The sequence below is a fragment of the Primulina eburnea genome, chromosome 14 (genome assembly GCF_022965805.1).
Source record: "Primulina eburnea isolate SZY01 chromosome 14, ASM2296580v1, whole genome shotgun sequence".
Taxonomy (NCBI): Eukaryota; Viridiplantae; Streptophyta; class Magnoliopsida; order Lamiales; family Gesneriaceae; genus Primulina; species Primulina eburnea.
In genome coordinates, this window is record NC_133114.1 from 29,942,246 (window position 1) to 29,963,019 (window position 20,774).

At 35.7% G+C, this 20,774-nt stretch overlaps 2 protein-coding genes and 1 long non-coding RNA gene across 6 annotated transcripts; all 3 read right to left on the minus strand.

Annotated features, from left to right (window-relative positions):
- Positions 1 to 149: 149 nt before the first annotated feature.
- LOC140811482 (alpha,alpha-trehalose-phosphate synthase [UDP-forming] 1-like) lies at positions 150 to 8,120 on the minus strand. The gene is given in 18 exon segments (XM_073169390.1): positions 150 to 685; positions 1,382 to 1,480; positions 1,594 to 1,724; positions 1,806 to 1,893; positions 1,983 to 2,105; positions 2,169 to 2,345; positions 2,501 to 2,618; positions 3,881 to 4,068; positions 4,251 to 4,351; positions 4,841 to 4,889; positions 5,431 to 5,519; positions 5,649 to 5,799; positions 6,073 to 6,174; positions 6,292 to 6,406; positions 6,852 to 7,240; positions 7,395 to 7,492; positions 7,602 to 7,934; positions 7,937 to 8,120. Coding segments are annotated over 18 exon segments (2,796 nt in total). The 5' UTR covers positions 8,022 to 8,120; the 3' UTR covers positions 150 to 325.
- Positions 8,121 to 11,815: 3,695 nt separating this feature from the next.
- Positions 11,816 to 13,993, minus strand: LOC140811484 (uncharacterized). Its single transcript, XR_012113468.1, has 3 exons — positions 13,734 to 13,993; positions 12,334 to 12,527; positions 11,816 to 12,080 (listed from the first exon to the last, which is right to left on the minus strand). It is a non-coding gene; the product is annotated as an uncharacterized lncRNA (long non-coding RNA).
- Positions 13,994 to 15,057: 1,064 nt separating this feature from the next.
- LOC140811980 (zinc finger BED domain-containing protein RICESLEEPER 1-like) lies at positions 15,058 to 19,044 on the minus strand. 4 transcript variants are annotated; one of them, XM_073170124.1, is made up of 4 exons: positions 18,941 to 19,044; positions 16,399 to 18,422; positions 16,242 to 16,307; positions 15,058 to 15,288 (listed from the first exon to the last, which is right to left on the minus strand). In XM_073170124.1, the coding sequence occupies exons 2-3, from the start codon at positions 18,386 to 18,388 to the stop codon at positions 16,255 to 16,257; spliced, it is 2,043 nt and encodes a 680-aa protein (XP_073026225.1). In that variant the 5' UTR covers positions 18,389 to 18,422; positions 18,941 to 19,044; the 3' UTR covers positions 15,058 to 15,288; positions 16,242 to 16,254. The 4 variants fall into 4 exon arrangements, with proteins under 4 accessions (XP_073026225.1, XP_073026224.1, XP_073026222.1 ...); XM_073170123.1 differs by having other exon boundaries at positions 15,058 to 15,410; XM_073170121.1 differs by lacking the exon at positions 15,058 to 15,288 and adding an exon at positions 16,038 to 16,127.
- Positions 19,045 to 20,774: the final 1,730 nt, after the last annotated feature.

The following is a 20,774-nucleotide window of genomic DNA, read 5'->3' on the forward strand; positions in this document are numbered from 1 at the left end:
TGATAGGAAAAAAAATGGATTCCATACCCAAAGGACGATCTCGAGGCTCAAAGCTAACAATTGACCAGGGTCGGCAAACAACCATCCTTTATTTTACGGCACTTGGTAGCAGTGAATTAGTGGGTGTTACTATAATTACCTTTTATATGTGCAGCCGCTGTTCCGGAAATCACATTACCCTCAAACTAATACGATGTCGAGAATGAAATACGAATTAGAGATGAAGGAAACGGCAAAAAGTAGCCGTATACTTAATTTAAAATAAAACTTTAACATTGTACAGGCTCACACCACCACATTGGACACCATTTTTAGCATCACGAACTCAATGGAAGGATGAAAAGTTAAAGAAGGAAGGCTCCGCAATTGCTTTCAGGAATGCAACCACATCGTCTGGGGTGTTTAGAAGATATCGAGCATTTGTACGAGGTCGACCAACAGCACAAGAGAAGTAGTTTTCCTTCTTCAGATCGAGAACGTTCCAAGACGTATTTTCGGATGATGACCGCCGGCTGCTCCCGGAGGAGCTGCCATTTGATTTCTTTTCTGAATTTGGAACAGCGGAAAGCTTTGGAGTTGGCCTTTTCTCGACGGAGGGCTTCATTGTATCTGTTAGTTTCGTTCTGGGTAGACTCATGACATCAGGGGGAAGCTCTGGTTCGAAAAATGTGTAAACATCCTCATCCTGAAGCAAAGAAAAACAAGGTCAGAGGAAATTTGAATAGACACTTACAGGTGCTTAGTCATTGTCATTCACTTCACAATAAAAGTCGTTCAGCTGCCATAGATAAATATTGACATTTATTTAACCGTTACAAAAGACAGGAGGTACGGCATCACGAGTAGTCCTATTTAAAATCTAGGTTTTGCTCCCAGCTAGAGTTAGTCCCAAGGATTGCAGCCATCCCCAAAATGAAACTTCAAGTTTCACTCAATCGACATCTCTCAGCTAGATTGGGTCGGCCGTTGCTTAATTACCCCAAGTCTCCCCCATCATCGATTTTTGGAATCTGCCTCTCTTTCCATTTGTAAGCAGATAGAGAATTAGTTGGACAGATGTGCTCTACTTTTGTAAGTCCGCCTGTGAGATTTTTACTCTATTACTACCCATTACCAGGTGTTTAGTTTCATAATGTCAAAGCTTTTCGACAGGTTAAAGTTGGTGCTATTAGTAGGCAACATGTCTAGTAAAGATCCCAGGAAAATACATCCAACGTATGAGTTTACTGATAGATTTCTGAGTTTCATGGAAACAGAATTACCGTGTGACAGTAACATAGTTTAGATGGATCAAATATGAAAAAGTTGAAGAGATGAAATTTAAAGTTTCGAGAGCATTCTTTCAAATTTTCAGTTTTAAAAAATAACAATATATGTATACCTTTCCTAAGAAGTGCCCAATGCACAAGACATAATCGATGGGTGTACAAATGGCTTTACTATGAACAATCTCTCCCAGTATTCTGTCAATAGCAGCTCCCTGTTGACAGAAGGAACGGAAGGACCGAATATTAATGTGGAAAACGAAAACGTAAAGGAGGAGGACATCTAGTAATCAGTCAAACATTAAAAATAATCTAGCAATATGACTACCTTTGTGACACCCACTGCTCGCACCTCAACAGAGCGGCTTCCATGGACAACATCAACAGATGAGTTAGAAATCGGACCAGTCCATAGATGTTGCAGCATGTCTCTTGCTTGCAGTCTTCCAAATTCAATATCTAAAATTGCACCGAGTAAATTGGAGCGAGAGCAGTTTGAACAGGTACGCGCTTACGATACATCATCACTAAGCTTATTACCTGAATACTTGTAATTCCATACAAGTGAAGTTTCACGGCGTTCAAAGTGAGATCTCGGGGTTCTTTCGGTGAAATACTCAAAAACATGCTGAAATGGTCGTCAGAAGCACCAAATCATGCAATAAGTTGAAGGCTGGACAAAGAATACAATGATGATATTAATAAAGTTCCAATCACCTTGACACTGTCCACCCAATCCATATTTAAGTGTTCTGGCATTGTTGTCATCCATTCTCCTTTTGTCGATCGTAGAAACATTCCATTCTCAGCTGCCAACCACATGTTGTACTCCCCAAAGTTCTGCAAAAGATTTATTTCAGACGGTATATAGAGTAACAAACAAGGAAGTATAGATATATTTACATCGTCAAGGACACTTCTGTCGCTTCCACTAAGGACCACTATTGTTGTATTTGGATCGCTGCAGAGTGTTGTCAGAGGTCCTTTCAACTCAGGATGCAACTTAAGCTCCATTTCTTTGATCTGATCCCCCCTCCTTCCAGGAGTGTCGATTGGTTCAGTCAGTGTAGCGTTGAAGCCCTATGGATAATAGTAATGATAAACAAGCACCAAAATAATAGATTGTTACTCCCTTTCATTAAACCATGTACCATAGGTATTTTGTGATATTAAAAATTAAGATACACCTAAAGATTAATGTGAAAATCAAAAGTCGACAAATAAATGGAGCATACCAGTATAAGTAACCGATTTTTAGATTGCAAGTAACGCTTGATAGCATCGCTGACGACAAGTTGAGGTGGAACTTTTTTTATTCTCTGCTGAGCTTCAATAACGGTATCATTCAGTTCACTGCATGCATCAATAACATAATGGTTAGGTTTCGGGCAATCAGTAGCTAGCAGATATCTACTTTTGGACATGTATTGGACTGTTATTTCTACAACAGAATCAAAAAAGACCTTACAGCAACTAGTTTCTTCAAATACAGTGGCAACACATAAAATTGCTTTTATCATATTGAGCGATTTCACATCTTTGCATTTTCCAGTACAAGATCTTTTCACCCAAATAGACAATTCCAAGTGACATGAAAATTTTGAAATAGTGACAGAACTTGGACGGAGTTAATCTAATGCATCTTTTATCACCTGATTAGAGGCTATGGCACAGTGTCATTGAGGTTGCACGTTACCTGATATTATCATGTCCTCATACAAGGGAACATAAATAGAGTTACTTTCATTCATTATGTAAATTTGTGCCCACTTCACAATTGTATCACCGTACGTAGAAGAATTGAAATAAAGCCACATCTCTCTCCATAAAAAAGAAAAAAAAATCTTTCAAAAGCAAAAGATTTGACAACATAAGTGGAGAGTACCAAAATTTAAGCGTGGGTATCAAACCTCTTGAACAAATCATTTTGAGACTAACAGGGGCATATATGATGACCAAATAGCCGGGGTATCGACCTCTTGGATAAATCATTTTGAGACTAACAGGGGGGCGTATATGGTGACAAAATGGATGACAATAACACTAGTTTTCTTTCATCAATCTTACCCGGTGTAAATTGTGAAAATTTCAGCAGGGCCCAATAGGATGACCAAATAGCCTGGGTATTGATGTCTTGGATAAATCATTATATGACTAACAGGTGCGTAAATGATGACTAAATGAATGACCATTACACTCCTTTTCTTTCATCAGTCTTACCCAGTGTAAATTGTGAAAAAATTCAGCAGGGTTCTGATGTAAATGAATAGAGAAGCTCACATGTTGATCAATACCAAGCAACATCCTGTGAACTGCTTATGGTCGGGCATTTTCCAGGATAAAGAGAGATGTATGTACGACTGGAAGAAGAATAGAAAAGTTCTCACTTAACTACATTTCCACTTGAAAATCTTCAAACTATTTCAAAATGAGAAAGACATTGCTCTATGATCACTGAAAATGAGACATACAATCCTAGAAATATAAGATTATGTCGGACAGAGGATGTCGTTGAAAGATAGAAAACCCTGGCAGTTCTTTGAGTAGCTATATTCAGTACACCGTCCATTCAGCAGATGTTTTATTCAGAACAACTAGCTAAAAAACTTACACACCTCACAAAGAATTCAGCCCATTGTTGAGCAGTATGAGTTGTCACATGCTCAAAGTTATGACGGTGGCGTTTCTCTCTTTCATCAGCGTGCATATTCAAAGCTTGGTCTATAGCTGATGCAACTTCTGTAATATTCCATGGGTTTACAAGAATCGCACCAGCACCAAGGGATTGTGCTGCTCCAGCAAACTACAATGATAGTGCGATACCCAAAAGGAAAAATCATAGTGGCAAAATAAAAAAAAAAATCAAACATCATAACAAAAAATTGAATGTAAAAAATTCATGGTCCGATAACAAATTTCCGAATATAAATGAACAAACAAAGGTGGTTCCACTAGAAAAATAGAAGTGTAGAGTCTGAAAGTTACTTCACTGAGGATGAGAACCCCTTTTCTGGAATCTTGACAAGCCACAAACTCATAACTAACAAGATTCATTCCATCCCGCAAAGAAGTTACAAGTGCCACATCTGTCAACCACAAAATTATCAGAAGATAGCTTCAAATCAGTTTCAAAATCCGAAAATCAGCAATAATTAACCCCCACATTTTCAGTAGTTAGACAACATTGCTTCTGCGAGGGATAGTATGAGTGTGCTGTGCATTATAAATTTGAGGTGGTATTCAATCTCATCTAAGCTCCTCTTGCTTACAGTTTGATCTTATGCAGAAATACCATACCAGAAGTATCACTGTATTGAAGATCCAACTGTTCTTCCATATACATCCAATTTTAAGAAGAGAGATTATTTCAAATGTATTATGGCGTCAAACTTTGCAGTCTACCACTTTCAAGATGGCTAAAAGAAATACACAAGACATTTCAAAAAACTGCATATTCGTTGCATGGTTTAACATCAAGGTGGTTGAGAATATGTGGTGGCATGACATTTGATCCATGAAATCCTAAAATAAAAGGAGAAACTAGAAATTGACATTCAAGCCACAGCTATTATTACCAGTGACAGCATATAGTGCACACAAAGCAAGGAAGTCAAGAGAACGGTCCTGCATGAGGGGAAAAAGATATTGCTTCAAATATTTTAAAAAATATAAGAAAAGTTAAAGTACACACAATCCATTAACAGCATCATGTATGCATGTGTGTAGACAGATTACTAGTGTGCGATAAGAAAAAGAAGAATCTGAGAAACTGATATTTTCCCAGCATCCTCCATGTTTAGCATGGCATGTAGCATGATTTTAGATCTTTCTAATGTGTGCCATATTCAGGTTCAGATATATTTTTTCCATCTAAAAGTTCAAGTAAATTCTAGAATCTGTTATTTAGAAATGGACTGCCAGAAAAAATAAAAGGCTGATAGAGGATGACATTTGAAGCCATGCAATGAAACTCAAAATCCCTGAATAATTATTCATCATAGATATAGATGCTGGACGCACTGTGAAGAGTAAAAACACAGAGAAACTGAGTAAAGACATGGCAAATGTGAAAATTCAGTAGAAAGGTGAAATCCAGTGTGATTAAATATCTATGTGCTTATGAATGCATGTAGCAGTTAAACACCAGTGACAGAAAAAAGCTAACCAGATGATGAATTGGAACAGCATTCAAAGTTCCAAATCTGCCATTGATCCGTCCGACAATTTCATGAACCTGGCTTGTAAGTTTTTGATCTGGGTAGAACAAAAGAGGGTAACAAAATGACATGACATCAGGCAGAAAGAAAATCCATCTGAACTTTGCATAAGCTAAAATGAAATTAAATTTTGGAAGAAAATAGGTGAAACCACATTAGGCCATACATTCGGGAACATCAGTTCTTGTGGGCACTGCAATTTGTAGCAAAACCACCTTATCCTGCCAGTTAGGATTCTCTTCTAGAAACTTTTCAAATGCTAGAATCTTTTGAGGGATTCCTTTGATCATGTCAAGGCGATCCACACCAAGCATTACCTGTAACATTATAATAGTTTAAAAGTAACCGACAAAATTAAACAGTATACTTGTGCAAAAAATTAAACAAATTACAAAGGGCTGGCATAAACTCTGCGCAAATTTTGCAGCGGACTGGTTGGCAAATCGCCTATTCTAAAATTCGCTTGCGTAGAAAGGGAAGTGATCAAAGTAAAATCAAACCAAATGTCATAGCCAACTAGGGGTTGGGGAGATAATTAGTTCCGAACACCTAGCACGTTCGGTATGGAGCATGGGAGACAAGGAACAAACCTTTCTTCCAGAAAATCTTTCTTTCAACTCTTTGATGCGTTCCTGGACCTGAGGAGCTTCAAGAGCACGGATGAACCTTTCTGAATCAATGCCTATGGGAAACTGCATCAAAAGATAAACAAATGACCCAAGTTATGAAAAGAGTAATGTATGGGGCAATAAAGAAGCATATTAACCATCAAAATATGGAGCATTCAAGATAAAATCACGTGGACATACCGCAGCCACACGAGTTACTCTTCCTTGGTCCTCTACACCTTCAGGAGTACCTTCAAGTCCAAGAATACGAGTACAAGCGCTAACGAAATGTCTGGCATAATCATATGTGTGGAAACTGGAAACAAAACCCCCTAAACTAAGTTAGTAAATTCTGCAAAGTTTTACAATAATAAAATGGCATAAGTAAAATCACAAAATGCAAACAAATAAATCCTGGCACAAATACATGGGAGCCATATCTTACTTTATAAGCAAGTTTAACTTTGCACTCATGGAAAGAGGTCAAATAAATGTGCTTATACAGAAATCTGAAAGAGATAACAAACATATGTAAATTTGGAGGAAACTAGCCAGGTGGCAAGAAAATAACAGACACCATAGCACGTGCCACTACACACATCCGAATCCAACAAATAAAAAACTATAGATATAATGGAATGTTTCATTATATCTGACACACTTAAAACTTAATACATACATTGAAATATTGTAGTAGTTTACAGCTAGAAATTTGTAGAACAAACTGGTATATGATTTAGTACGAGAAACAAACATATTACCCAACCAAATCAGCAGCTAGCACTGCATGAAGTAGTTCTGATCGAGATGGCAGAGTCCGGTGGATTTCAGAAGAAGGAAAAGGGGTATGTAGAAACCAACCAACTTTCATCCTGCTATTATATTCTTTGAGGCATTTGGGGAGGAACATGAGATGGTAATCGTGGCACCAAACAACATCTCCCTCCTCATAGTGTTGGTTAACAACATCAGCGAACATTTGATTTGCCTTCTTGTATGCAGCAAACTGCGACTGAAAACTCCTGGTTGTTGCAAGACGGTCTTCTTGCGGAAGTCCAAGATAGTGAAACAGAGGCCATAATATGTTGTTGCAATAGCCATTGTAATACTGGTGAACAATCTCTTCATCCAGGAAAACTGGGATACACTTCTGCAGTAATTAGAAGAGAATAAGTTAACAGCAAGATCCTGCATGCATACAGTATGTTAGACACTTAAGATAAACCTGAAGAACCATACAGCTCAAAATATTAGTAAGTCGGAAAAGTAGTGCCAATTAGACCACAATCACGCAAGTATTTCACCTTCTCAGCTAGGGCTTTAGTAAGAGCCTTCTGCCCAACCTCATCCGGCACATTAACACCAGCCCAACCAATCCAACGCGCCTCAAATTCCTTTACACCTAAATCAAGTGATTGCATAAATCAAACCAAATACAAGCTACTTACCGATGACCATACTGTGAAATAGAAAGTGGAGGGAATAAAAAAAGAAGCACGCTAAATGCTCACCAAGAAGAGCGCTTACTAGACCCCCAGCACTTATCTCCAATGACCAGGAATCTTCACCTCTCCTCACTGCTGATACAGGCAGTCTATTAGCAACGACTAACAGTCTCTGTTTGATAGACCTCACATCAGACCTTTCCCGCCCTTCATTGAGAAACTGCACTGCTCCTTCCAGATGTTCAGTATCATGCTCAGAGATCTCAACCCCTCTATTGCCATCAGTTACAGATGGAGATCTGCTGTTTCTTCTCAGTTGTCTTTCTCTTAAGAGCCTCCCAACTCTAGTGTTGGGAAGCTGTAAGTTGTCGTTATACTTGTTCCCAGGCATATGGGCAGTTTTCCAATATGGGCTTTGTTACAGTTCAAGTCTGACAGAAAGCAACTGCCCTGCATTTTGATTAGAACAGATTGAGAAGTAATCATTCCAGATAAATTCTCCAATACTATGATACTTGGGACAATTCTCAATCGCACAATTTTTCTGTAGAAACCGTAGATTACATATTTATAACAGTAGAGGAATTCTACCGCTGAACGTTGATGTAAAGGGAAAATTTTGCATATTCACCAATCAAAACTAAAACTAGAGGACAGACAGACATAGAAAGAGATAGCAAAGAAAAAGAGATCCACAGAAATGTGTGGGGGAAATGAGGTCCACGGAGAAGAGTCTCCAGCATCAATAACTCGTTTCATATTTACCTACGCCATCTAAAATAGTGTAATATCCGAAGCTCATCACAAATTTTCAATGCAACCAAAATTTTATTTTTATTTTTAAAAAAACAATTCTAGTTGCCAGATAAATGTAAACACGATGTGTTAGTGTAAGAAAGACGATGCACACGGTCACACGGAGACATCGACAGCCACTCGCATATTTCAACAATCAAGAAAAGAGGGGGGAAAAATCGTGCGAAAGTGTAAAAATTTACAATTAACTAATACACTAGCACTAGAATGCAATAAAAAGCGAAAATTTTATCATCTAAGTACTACAGCAGTGGGTAAAAAAAAGGACAGCTCACCCTGAGAGGTAGAACTCAATATCAATTTCAAACACAAAATATTCCCCAGTAAAACCAGGTAAGAACTCGAAAACCCAAATCTATATCGGACCAGGAAATCTTTCAAAAACATAAAAATAAAATAGAAAAAACACCAAACTGCAAAAGCACCGACTGCAGCCGATAACACGCCACGACGATTACTCAATTCGAATCCAAATCCTCAGAAGAAAGCTCCTTAGAAGTATGGTAAGCTTTCAACAGCTCGTATGACAAGGAAGAATTGATTCGCATACAGAGACAAAAGAGTAAAGGGATGGTGGTTGAAAGATTCTCCGGGTGGCAGAGAAATAAAGAGAAAGTGAAGCCGTATCCTCGTGTAAGCTTTACAAGATATGTAGAGCCTCACCGCCATGCAGATGGAACCAAAAAGACTTCACTCCAAAAAAAATTGTATTTTGACGTGCTAAATCTTTCTTGCTGACAGTTAAATAGCTGGAAACCTGGGGCTACGTTTACAAATTACAGCTGAGAGAGAAGCCAACTCCCCGTGTTTGCGTGATCTTCGCAATTGACTGTCATTTCATTTATACTTACCAACCTATACTAAATTTCAAATTTTCTTTGTTAGTAAAAGTATAACGTACAGGGCAGCTATAATTAATTAACTTAATTACATAGTATTATTATCCATGGAATCCTCGCACAGCGACAGGCCTTTTAGTCAGTGGCTCCTTTTTTACTTGGAACAAGGATACCAATTTGTACGAACCAGAGATCGTCAATCGAATCGCTTACATCTCGAGATAAAAAATCACTGTTTAATATGTACTGAAGTTCAAAATGTATTTTTCGTACATAAAAAGCTATCGTTTTTTTACATATATCACATATACATGTAGATTTTTATCGAAAGAGGGAGATAAAATTTTATAAATTCATTAACCCAGTTCATTATCACACTTAAGAAATAGTTAAATTCGCAAGTCAACCACATAAAATAAAACCAAAAAAAGTGTGAATGTAGTAAAAAAACGATTAAGGAATACATAGTCAGTGCAAGAATTTTCACATGTTAGTTACTGTTAACTTAAGTTTTGTCTTTTTCTCTTCTTCCAGAAGTTAATAGATATGACTTATGAGATCAATTGTACGTGAAATGTCGTTTTAAGAAACTGGCCGATTTGGAAACAATAAATGGTCAGGAAATTAAGGTACATAAAGGAATTCATGTCACTGAAGCAAAATGCACTTCGTAGATGCTAGAAATTAAGGTACATAAAGGAGTTCAAGTAACTGAAACAAGTGCATCTTGGTATATACTATTTATATAAGTAGTGTCCTCATCTATTTAACACAAGAAAAATTCATGTGCATTACTAGATCAAACATCCAAATTTTATAATAAATTTGGTATTGTTGCGATTTTCTTTTCTTCTTTTTTTAAATATGGAGATGAGTTCTTGGGAAGATGAAAGAAAATTATGCTAATTTGGTTTACTTTTGCCAAATAAAAACGATTAATGAACAACTAATTAATTTTTTAGTAGCTACTGAACAATCACGGGAAAATCGCTTCTCTCATCAAATAAATAATCACAAAACATAATACTCTACCTTCACAATAACTCATGTGCCCTAGCTGTCTTTTAAAAAAAATATTTGGCCATAGCTGTGTCTATGTGAGAAAAACTATTCGCGATAACTAAAAAGTTTAAGACGAAGAGAAATATACATATTTAGAATATAATATTTTGAAATTTCCATACCGCATTTAGTAAATGGAAATATCAGTGGGAAATCTTTCAGCTTTTGATTTGTGGATGAAAATTGATCCTTATATTTATACACTGAGAATGACAGCTTGCTACAAATAAAAAGTGAACCACAGTTATTATTACAAATAAATTATATCCCAGAATTATCATGTTTCAAGGACGTAGTTACATGCAATCGGGAAGAGTGTAAGTGTGTAACTTGTGAAATCTTTTATTTAAATATCTAAAATACTTTCACAATCTGTCATATAATTTTAAAAAATTCTAAAATTTTCGTTGAAAGAGAGATTTCTATGTATAGATCTGGTATCGAGGGATGCAATATTCTAAGTACATTATACTCTATAAGCATCCCACGCAACAATTTTTCATAAGTACCTGCAATCCGACTTCCATTAGGTGTCCCGACACCCATTCAAAAACATAGTTTTGCAATACTAGGGGACACGGGTTTTGAGAAACAAAAACAAAATAAACCACAGGAAGGATGGTAAAACGGGAAATAACATGTAATGATTTTAGAAAAGTTACGCGGAAATAATAAACCTGACCATGGCCGCAGTGCAAGTATGCAAGCAATCTTTGGTCGAAACAAAGCGACAGCCCGTCATGCGTCACATAAAGGGATCAAAAGATTCTAACTCATGATTTAGGCTCAACAAATTAAGGCTTATGGCGTACTTCAAATGGAAATACGATAATACATAATTATTTTTCCACTAATTTTTTTGTAAAAATGGATTCAAATGCTAAATGGTATAAGGATATTGAATCCTTGGCACAACAAAATGGTGTGGAGATTTCAAATTTACAGAATTCGCAATGATGAACTGAGTGGCGAGTGCTGCATTTTTAATTAATTATAACATCAAGGAAGTGTCTGGTTTTACTTTTGGTATTTAGAGAATTTTTTTAAAAATATATTTTTTGATACTACATTGATAATATGATATATTTAATTTTATTTTCTGAAGGAAAAAATATTAAACATAATATTATTTAGAATTTTGTTGGGCTATTTATTTCTATTGATTTGTAGATATTTTAAAATTTTAAAATGAACCGTACGTATCATATTGAAGTATAATATTAATGATAATTTTGTAAAAATAATTTTAAAAAAATTAATTGTTAGAAGATATGAAATAAACATATATATTTTTAAAAAGAATAGTATTTGATTTTAGGGAAAACTACATTTTTCTGCTGTGTTGTCAAATTTCAGTCTAGTCATGTATCTTTCACGATTTTACAATTTTAGTCATTTTTCATTGGGAGTGTTAATATAACATTGAACACATCAGTGCCATGCATGCACTATATTGTTGTCACCCCAGAAAAACGACTAAAATTGCAACAACAAAAAAATTAACGGACTAAGACCGATATTTGACAACACAAAGAATCAAAATCGTGAAAAGTTAAACATATAGAAGCAAAAATATAATTTTCCTTTGATTTTATTTAAGAAATGTAAATACTCCGTGGAATACAACCAAACAAAATCCAGACCCTTTTATCAGATGTCATACGATCGTTATCCTAGCGACCAACCTACTTTTGCATTATGATGCAGCTTTAGAATCTAGAAAATGAAGAGGAAAAATCTTATCTAAGGTTGGTTTATCTACAGGCGACTTGAAAAGAATATATTATTGGGGACAGAAAAGACCCTCGTGTACCTTTTGTTCTTTTTCCTGCCAAGCATAGTTAAGTGGAGAAATATTTGATTCTTGCACTAGATTACTTGAATACTAATAAAATGTATGTTACATGTACAAAACAAGCAAACGGGAGTCCCTTATTCATGGAAATGATCCTAACACCAAAATTGGAACTTGAGAAAATATCTAGATGTGTGGTCTTATGTTTTGGCGGATATGATTCATCATGAATTAATAATTAATCCGAAATAAACTGTTAGAGATGATATTTGAGGAGATAGAGTACCTTGAAATTCAGGAAAGTGTTTCGACCTTTTCATTACTTACATTTTTGTCGAAGTAACGCTGCTGCCACAATACATCTGTGGCGGGCAAGAAATCATATGACTGTTTCAGATTGAAATTGGGCTGTCCGGCTACTATTCTTCAAGAATTCGTGCTACTTTAGTTTCAAAAGTTTGATGCTGTTGTTTTATAGATCTGTGAAATTAAGTCTTTAACGGGATTGCAGATTGCACTGATCCAATAATAAAGATCCGCACAGGCAGAACATATTCTATTTTCATCATTTGGTTGTAGAAACTCAAGAGAACAGAGCCATTCCAATCGACACTCTGCAGACATCCCCAAGCTTGTATGTGCTCATTCTTATATTTACCTTATGGGACCAAAGTTTTCTTAAAATTCCTTTATGATCGGGCAATCCTTGAGAATACTTTACTGTAAGTATTTAACTATTCTCTAATAAATTCATGTATCCTGTTTCACGTCTTTTTCTTTGCCGCCTTAATGTCCAGGTCACACATTACATGAGTGGTGGCTACACCATCTCAGCTTTAAATGGAGTTCATTGCATTTAGTACAGGATTAATAGCTCCACATCTTTTCACAAAAGTTAGCATAATCACTTCAAACAAAATCCCCCCAGAACCTCCAAATTCAATTGAACGATAAGCGATTCTATCAAAATATTGTGACAACAAAGAAATTGCACCTAAAGCCAGATGATAAAACCTTAATATCTAGGCACAGTTGATGTTTTCTAATTCAGACTTAAGCAGATTGTTACGAGACGTGATACTCGTCGATCCCTAGCCTGCAAAAAACTGATGACCATTTAAGTTTTCCTACCTATTGCAGAAGGAAATCAAGCCATATTATAACCCTTTTATCTACATGGTCAAAAACTCAAAATAATCAGTCGATGCTAAATATCTTTCACTCCGCTTCAAATCAAGTTAAACCAAAGGAAAATATACAAACAGATTATAATCAGTCGACCATTCACTTAATCCGCAGACTAGTCTAAATTCAAGAGAGATCATAATACATCTCCTCTGATCGTTCATTTTACTACTTACGAGTGAAATTGATTATTAGAAGTCAGTTATACTCCGACATTCCTGGACCTAGAACTTCTTATCCTTAATTGAAGTTCAAAGGAAAATCTATAAACAGAAACACCACAACTCCGCAACAGCAACAATATTCTCAGGCAGTTCCAAACTCTAGCAAGAAGTAATCTGATCGAAACTCCGTGGAAACAACAATTCAACAGTTTAACACGGAAAAATCATTCATCAAAGCACCAAATCGGACAATTTCAAGCGTACCAAAGACGACCAAAGATCATGCTCTATTCTCGGAGGCACCAAATGATAAAAAAAAATAGGTATAAAAACTTACCTGAAATTGGAGAAATGCTGACGTCAGACCTCCATTAAAGCACTGGAATTCGCCTGTGTCAGTTGCAGTGGCTTTTGGCCTGGGCAGAAGACGTAGAGTTCTCGAGAAGAAAGCGAGAAAAAGGTCGAATCAAAAGGTTCGCTTTTATAATATGCGTGTGATGCGCATACATATATAAAGGTTGGGGTTGTGTGCATCTATTCCAGAGACAGTGGAAGAGAGCTGTACCTGCGTTGCCCAATCATTTGTAGGGAATTTATTCCCCCACTTCTCTATTTTATTTTGGTAAAAACTGGTAAAAATTTGTGTTATTTAGATCATCCATAAAAATTATTATTTTTTATGCTAAGAATATTATTTTTTATCGTGAATATTGGTAGGTTGACTCGTCTCACAGATAAAGATTCGTGAGATCGTCTCACAAGAGACCTACTATTTTATTTTTGAGTAGGTCTCATGTGAGACCGTCTCACGTATCTCAATCTGTGAGACGGATCAACCCTACCCATATTCACCATAAAAAGTAATACTCTTAGCATAAAAGCAATACTTTTTCATGGATTATCCAAATAAAGATCCGTCTCACAAATATGACCCGTGAGACCGTCTCACACAAGTTTTTGCCTTTATTTTTTTATTTTATTTATATAATAACTTCCCTATTTCAATACTTATTTGCATCCTAGTTAGGAATTAAGGTTCGAGTTCTTCTCCCTTTTGAATCAAATTTAGGCCGAAGCCAAATCAAACCAAGTTTTAAAAATTTGTTTTTGCTTGTTTTTAAACAAGATTCCTTTCTTTTTTGAATGTTTTCTTCATTAGTGTTGAAATGTCTGCTCCTAAATGAAATAAATTCGACACATTTTCAAGGGAGCAGACAAATTTTATACGCGCAAAAAAAAAAAATCACAAAGTGCAATCTTTAACCATTTTCCACAAAAAAGAATTATAATTTTGAAGAAGAAAGATTAGAGATGAAACTCCTAGCAAATAACTTGTCAAATAACTTAAATCCGAAATGGACTTTAAATTCATTGAAATCTGATTCGATTGACAATATCGATAAGATATAATCGAATCCAACGAGTTGACACAAACGACACTCGTCAAACTTTGTATTTATGTTTTTTCAATGTGTTTTGCAATACGTCGAAGTACTGCAACTCTCTGTGGAATTGGTGTGCGTGGAGCCCATCATTCAAATTTTGCGGAACATAATCATCGGGTGAAAGACCAAGTAAAGGCAATTGTCCAAGAAATTGTGACATCTAAGTCGAGGAATTATCAGACGTGCATGAAACAAGTTATTAGTTGCCCCTGCATAGGGTGGGAAAACGATTTTTTTTTTCTGATCAGATTTTCTTTCATACTTTGCAAAATTCATTTGTGAGAAAGTATACGAAGAATAAATCAAATAGCGATGACTGCTGACCAACTCCACCGACGCCCAGGGTGCTCCTGCTGGTAATGGTTATTGAGGTCTTCAACTACATTCTTTCTTATTCAACTTTCGCGTGCTCCATATTTGAACACTTTTTTTTCACGCTGCTCCCACCTGTTCAACTGCACTCCGGTCATACCCACGTAAAATCTTCGTTCTTTTTTAGATAAAAAGTGATACTGGCAATAAAGTTGAATACATTCTCTACGGTCTGTAAACCACATTTATTTTTCGACCTGCAACTCGTGGCAATAAAATTTGATAAACTCCATTCAGGTTAAGTAAATCTGACAGTACATTCACAATTACTCATAATTTCTCATCTAAATCTAAGGTCCAAAACTTCAAGCACAGACCGACAGAAGTAACTACTGCATGTACTAGAGGTTTCTTGATTCTAAAAACATGCAGGGACGGATCAAAAGTTTTTTATCCGGTTAGACTGAACTAGATAGAAATTATAAATTTTTAGTGGAAATGAATTCTGAAAATTTAATGTATCAAAATCTATATTGATAATAAATCAAGTTTCTCGTCATGTATGTATTTAATTGAATGCACAAAATATAAGTAAAAAAAAATTAGTAGTTTTTTTAAGGGATTTTCAATAAGTTTTTAACAATGGTATGATACATATCCATAGTTGGATTAATCCATATATATCACATAAAGCCGAGGGGTTAGGGTGGGGTATATGCTCGCGCGCATTCGAACAAGATAAAGCATCATATACACACTCATTTCCTGAAAACTAATGGCATTGTTAAAACAAATGGGTGATACATACTAATCGTCTAATTCAAATCAAGATTTGCATGTACCAAACCAATGCCCTTAGGTTTTACAAGAAAAACACCAAGCCATTAGAGAAGAAAAACAACTTTTATTCAGACCATTATCACAATATGTCAATATCCCTGCTGAAAGTGGAAGAGACGGCATGATTCTCTTCACTGTCAAACAAAGTTCACAAGAAACCGAGAATAAACAGATTACTACGAATTCATAACTTCGCCAGTGACGGCGTTCAGAAAGATAAAAATAAAAATAAAAGTAACGAATCATACCATATATTGTACATCAACTTGTTTCCAACGCAAGTGGTAACGGAGAACTGCTCAAAGTTACCGTGACTGCAGGACAAAGAAAAAGGTTTATTTATCACTCCGGACAAGCAAAGAGAAAGAAGATAATAACACATAATAAATATGGAAATTTCAATACCTCGTGGTTCCATCTTTAACCAATCTTGCCCACACATTAAAGCTTCTCTAATATCAGGACTTACAGCACTGCGATACTGGTCAAGTACTCTGCCCCTGTTGCTGAAAGCAACATCTGGTCCAAGAGTGGACACAGGAATACCAAGAACATCACGTGCCATCATTGATAAGATAGGATACCGTGGAGTGTGAACTTTCCACCAATTCAGTATGCTGAAATCATAATTGCGAGGAAAGACAGGCTCCTCTAAATACTTGTCGAGATCTGATCCCATGCTCTGACTCTGAGATGTTTCATACAGGAACTTGTCAAAGCCCTTGAGTTTGTCTCTAGTACCATTGCTAGTACTGGGCAAACTGCCTCCAGACCTCGCTGAATCTTCGTCGAGCAAAGCTAATCCCATGGAGTACTCATTGAAAACTTCCCTAAGCCCATCAGAGACTTCTTTGATACGATCTGGAGCGTTACTTCCATAAATCTGTCTATAATAGTACTCGACCAACTTCATCTTAAAACGAGGATCCAAAACTGCGGATATGGCTAAAGCTAAGCTGCATTTCCTCCAATACCAGTCAAATTTGTCCTTCATCTTCAAGGCCGCAGAACTAAGAAAATCATCAGGGTTCTTACTCCACTCAATTAACTGGATGTGCATATCACATATCTCTGGGAAATATATGTTTGAAGTATGACTTCTGTTCCCCGTAAAAACATTTGTAAACTCAAAGAGAAATTTCAAGTAACCTACCATAGAACTAGCCCATCCCCACTCTGTCTCAGACAAAGACATTGAGTATGAAGGATCATGCTCTTGCATGAGACAAAGAGCACCTTTGTATTCTATTGCTGCCTCAAGCATCATATATGTTGAATTCCACTGCACTGGACAGTCAAGAATCAGATGCTTGTCACTGTTGATACCTACTTGGTGAGCAATTTCATTAAATTTTACAAGGATTGCTTGTTCACTTTTAATGTACCTTATACTCTCTCGAATTTTACGTATGACACCCCGGAATTCTTCCATGACCTCTTGGGCAGTGGATTTCAAAAGATGTATAATGCATCGCATGTCAAATAACTCTCCATTCTTTAGCAGAGGTCTATTTTCAGACAACCAATCCTTAATCCTGAAAACCATAACTTCATAAGCCATGCAATCATCAAATGTAATTGAAAACAGCTTATGGTTAATAGCCCAGTCAGTCAAACACTTGATAATAACTTCTGAGAGTGTATCATCAGTATGAGATGGATCTAGTGAAACGAAGTTAAGCATCCTCTTCTGCAGCATCCAATCCTCATCAATGTAGTTGGCTGTCAAGCATATGTACTCAGAACTATCAGGTGAACCCCACATGTCAACTGCAAGGTTTATTCTACCATGTATTTGACGAATGGACTCGTATACCTTCTGTTTCTCCTTCCCATAGATTGTCATACAGTCCAGTTCAATGGCATTGCTATCAAACTCAAACATGGGTTGTAGGTTCTTCACGAATATCTTGAATCCAACATGATCCACCATGGCCAAGGGATAACCGTGTATCATAATCATTCGAGCAAGATCCGACCAACTACGCTCTTGATCAAATTTAATACTTCCTAGACTGATCGTTTGGTTTATTTCATCTTTCATTTGCTCCTGCTCATACTTAAGAGGAATAGGACTTAGAATTTCATCTTTTATTTTCCCTTCTTCATAGGTGATAGTTGTAAGAGCAAGATTACTTTGACCAAGAGTACCGTCTTTTCTCTTCCTCTTGGCAGAAAGTATTTGAGAAACATCATAATTGGATCTCTTCAGGCATCGCACCAGATGATTTCTTAAATGAGTCGTACCACTGTTACTGGACCCACTCAATTTCTTTTTGCAATGAAGGCAAACAGCATATTGCGCGTCTGCCTTCCTCACTCTTTCAAAGTGATTCCACACAACAGAAGTCAACCTCTTTGTTTTCTTGGCAGGGATCTCATTTGATATTTCCATGTAACGGGCTTTGTATTAGGACTGTCTATTTCATCTGCATCAATTTTGAGATGAGCTTCAGTCACCGTCGAGCTCATTTTACAAACAAATGACGGCAATTTTAAAGATCTTTACTTCATCTTTAATAATTGGAATGAAAAAATTAGCACAGCTACCAGCAGCTTTTCCACTCAATACCTCCCAGTGAATGCATACCTTCACAGGCGCGCGCATGCACAGAAAGGTGCGCACATATGCGGTAAACTAATAAATTTTCACTTAACCCTTCCCATATGCAAATCAGTAAACTTGATTAGAGTTCCCATTCCGCTTTCTAACAAGAGCCACATTACTTCCATTCATATTAGCCAAAAACAAAACAACTCCAAATGAATTCATGCTATATAGCACGGAATCCGATACAAATTATAAACAAATCTTCCTACGCAAGCCGCAGAAACGGGAAACCATTCAAACGTTGAAATTAATAAAAGAACACCCAAAAAAATTTTAGATCCGGATCCACATCCAGTGAAATCGGGTCGGGCCAAAACATGAAAATCAAAATCGTACCTGCTAGTGTAATCCCGGCTGACGGCGAATTAAGAGGCAGAGTCCGATGGAGAGGATCCGAAACAGATTAAAGGGTTACAGTGTGTTTTGCAATCCGGATTTGGGAGTATTTCATGGGATTTGGATTTCAAAATCCTATTTTTACTGTTTGGCAAGATGTTAAAAAAAAAAAAGATTTGGATTTGCTTAGGATTTCATGAGATTTCATGGGATTTCAACAAGTATATCAAATTTGGTGGGATTTGGATTTTAAAAACATAAAATTACTTTTTTATCCAACACATCATTCTCCACCAAAAGTTTATAAGGGTAGTTTAGTAAAATTTTAAAATTTCAAATTCGAATCCTTTTTTCTCCAAACAAGAAAATGTCTTTTTAAATACAATTTTTAAATTTTAAACCAAACACCAAATGGAATTTCAAATACTTGAATTTCCAAATCCAATTCCAAATCCAATTCCAAATCCCACAAAATCCTCTCAAATCCTGGTGGTCTGATTATGTCGTAACTGACGTAAACCCGAGTTTATCAATCGGGTTGGGACCATGTTTTGGGTGGTTTAGTTTAATAATAGCACTGATTTTATAAGATATTTAAAATAATTACGTAATTATATGCATTTTAATGTTTTATAAATCTAAGCTGTTAAAAACATAAAAAAAAAAGTTAAAAATCTTTCTTATCTTATGCTTGCTAATCCCTAATGTGATAAAATTATAAAAATTGATGTTTCAAATATAGGTTTTAGAGATATCCTAAAACAGATCCTCAATCAAAACAAAAATTAGATTTTATTAATGTTTTATAAATCTATACTATTTACTACTTATTATATTATAATATCCCCAAAAATGTCCTTATAAGATTAAAAATAATTCATTTTCATATAATTTAAAAATATCATAAATATCTACTTTATTAAATTATAGTTTTTAGAGTTATTTATATTATTTATTTATTTTTAAGATAAACAAAGAAATAAAGACGAAAACATCAAGTTATTAGTTAAGTTCACTGAACCAAGTAGGAAAAGCACTGCCAACCAATGTTCGTCAATGACGAACAAACTTTCAGAGTTGATTAGTGTGCAACTTTATTAATCATACTCCTCGTATGATTAAAAGGTAAAATTCTCATAGCTCAGGAAGTTCTCGGATTTTCGAAATTAAAGTGTTATCAGACCAAAATCATCTATAGATTATGTTACTGCTTGAACCGTTTGAAGATAATCTGAATATATACAAACATTAGTGAAATCAAAGTGTATGCATAAATTCATACCAAAAGAGATATATCAATAATAAAAATATTTACATTGTGTATACAGAGTCGTACCTGTGTTGAATGAGGCCCGAAGCGAAAATTGAAAAACTGGCCCTTTTGTAGCAATAATACATATAAAATTCAATTTGTAAATAACAAATATACTAATAAATACATAAATATACCAAAACCAATGTATTACATCAATAAGAACTCAACAAAATATTTAAAATAATTATATAAATACTACTCGTCTAGCTGTTTCAGAGGCAAAAATATTTATCAAATATGTGTAATTCAATTGTCGGACCATTTTTTAATCAAAACAAACTGTATCACATGGATAAAAAAGTATAGTTTTGTGATTTGCATAAATTAAAGACAAGTATATTTTGAACCATGAACTTTATTTGTGGAATAATGACAAGAATTGAGGTTGAGATTTAGAGTTAGTGGGTGTATTCAACCTTGAAATTTAATTATTTTTATTGACTTTTGTAGAGTTTAAAAGTCTAGAGGTATTGAACATAGACTTTTATAAACTCTATAAACGTTTTGTGGTATCCAAAT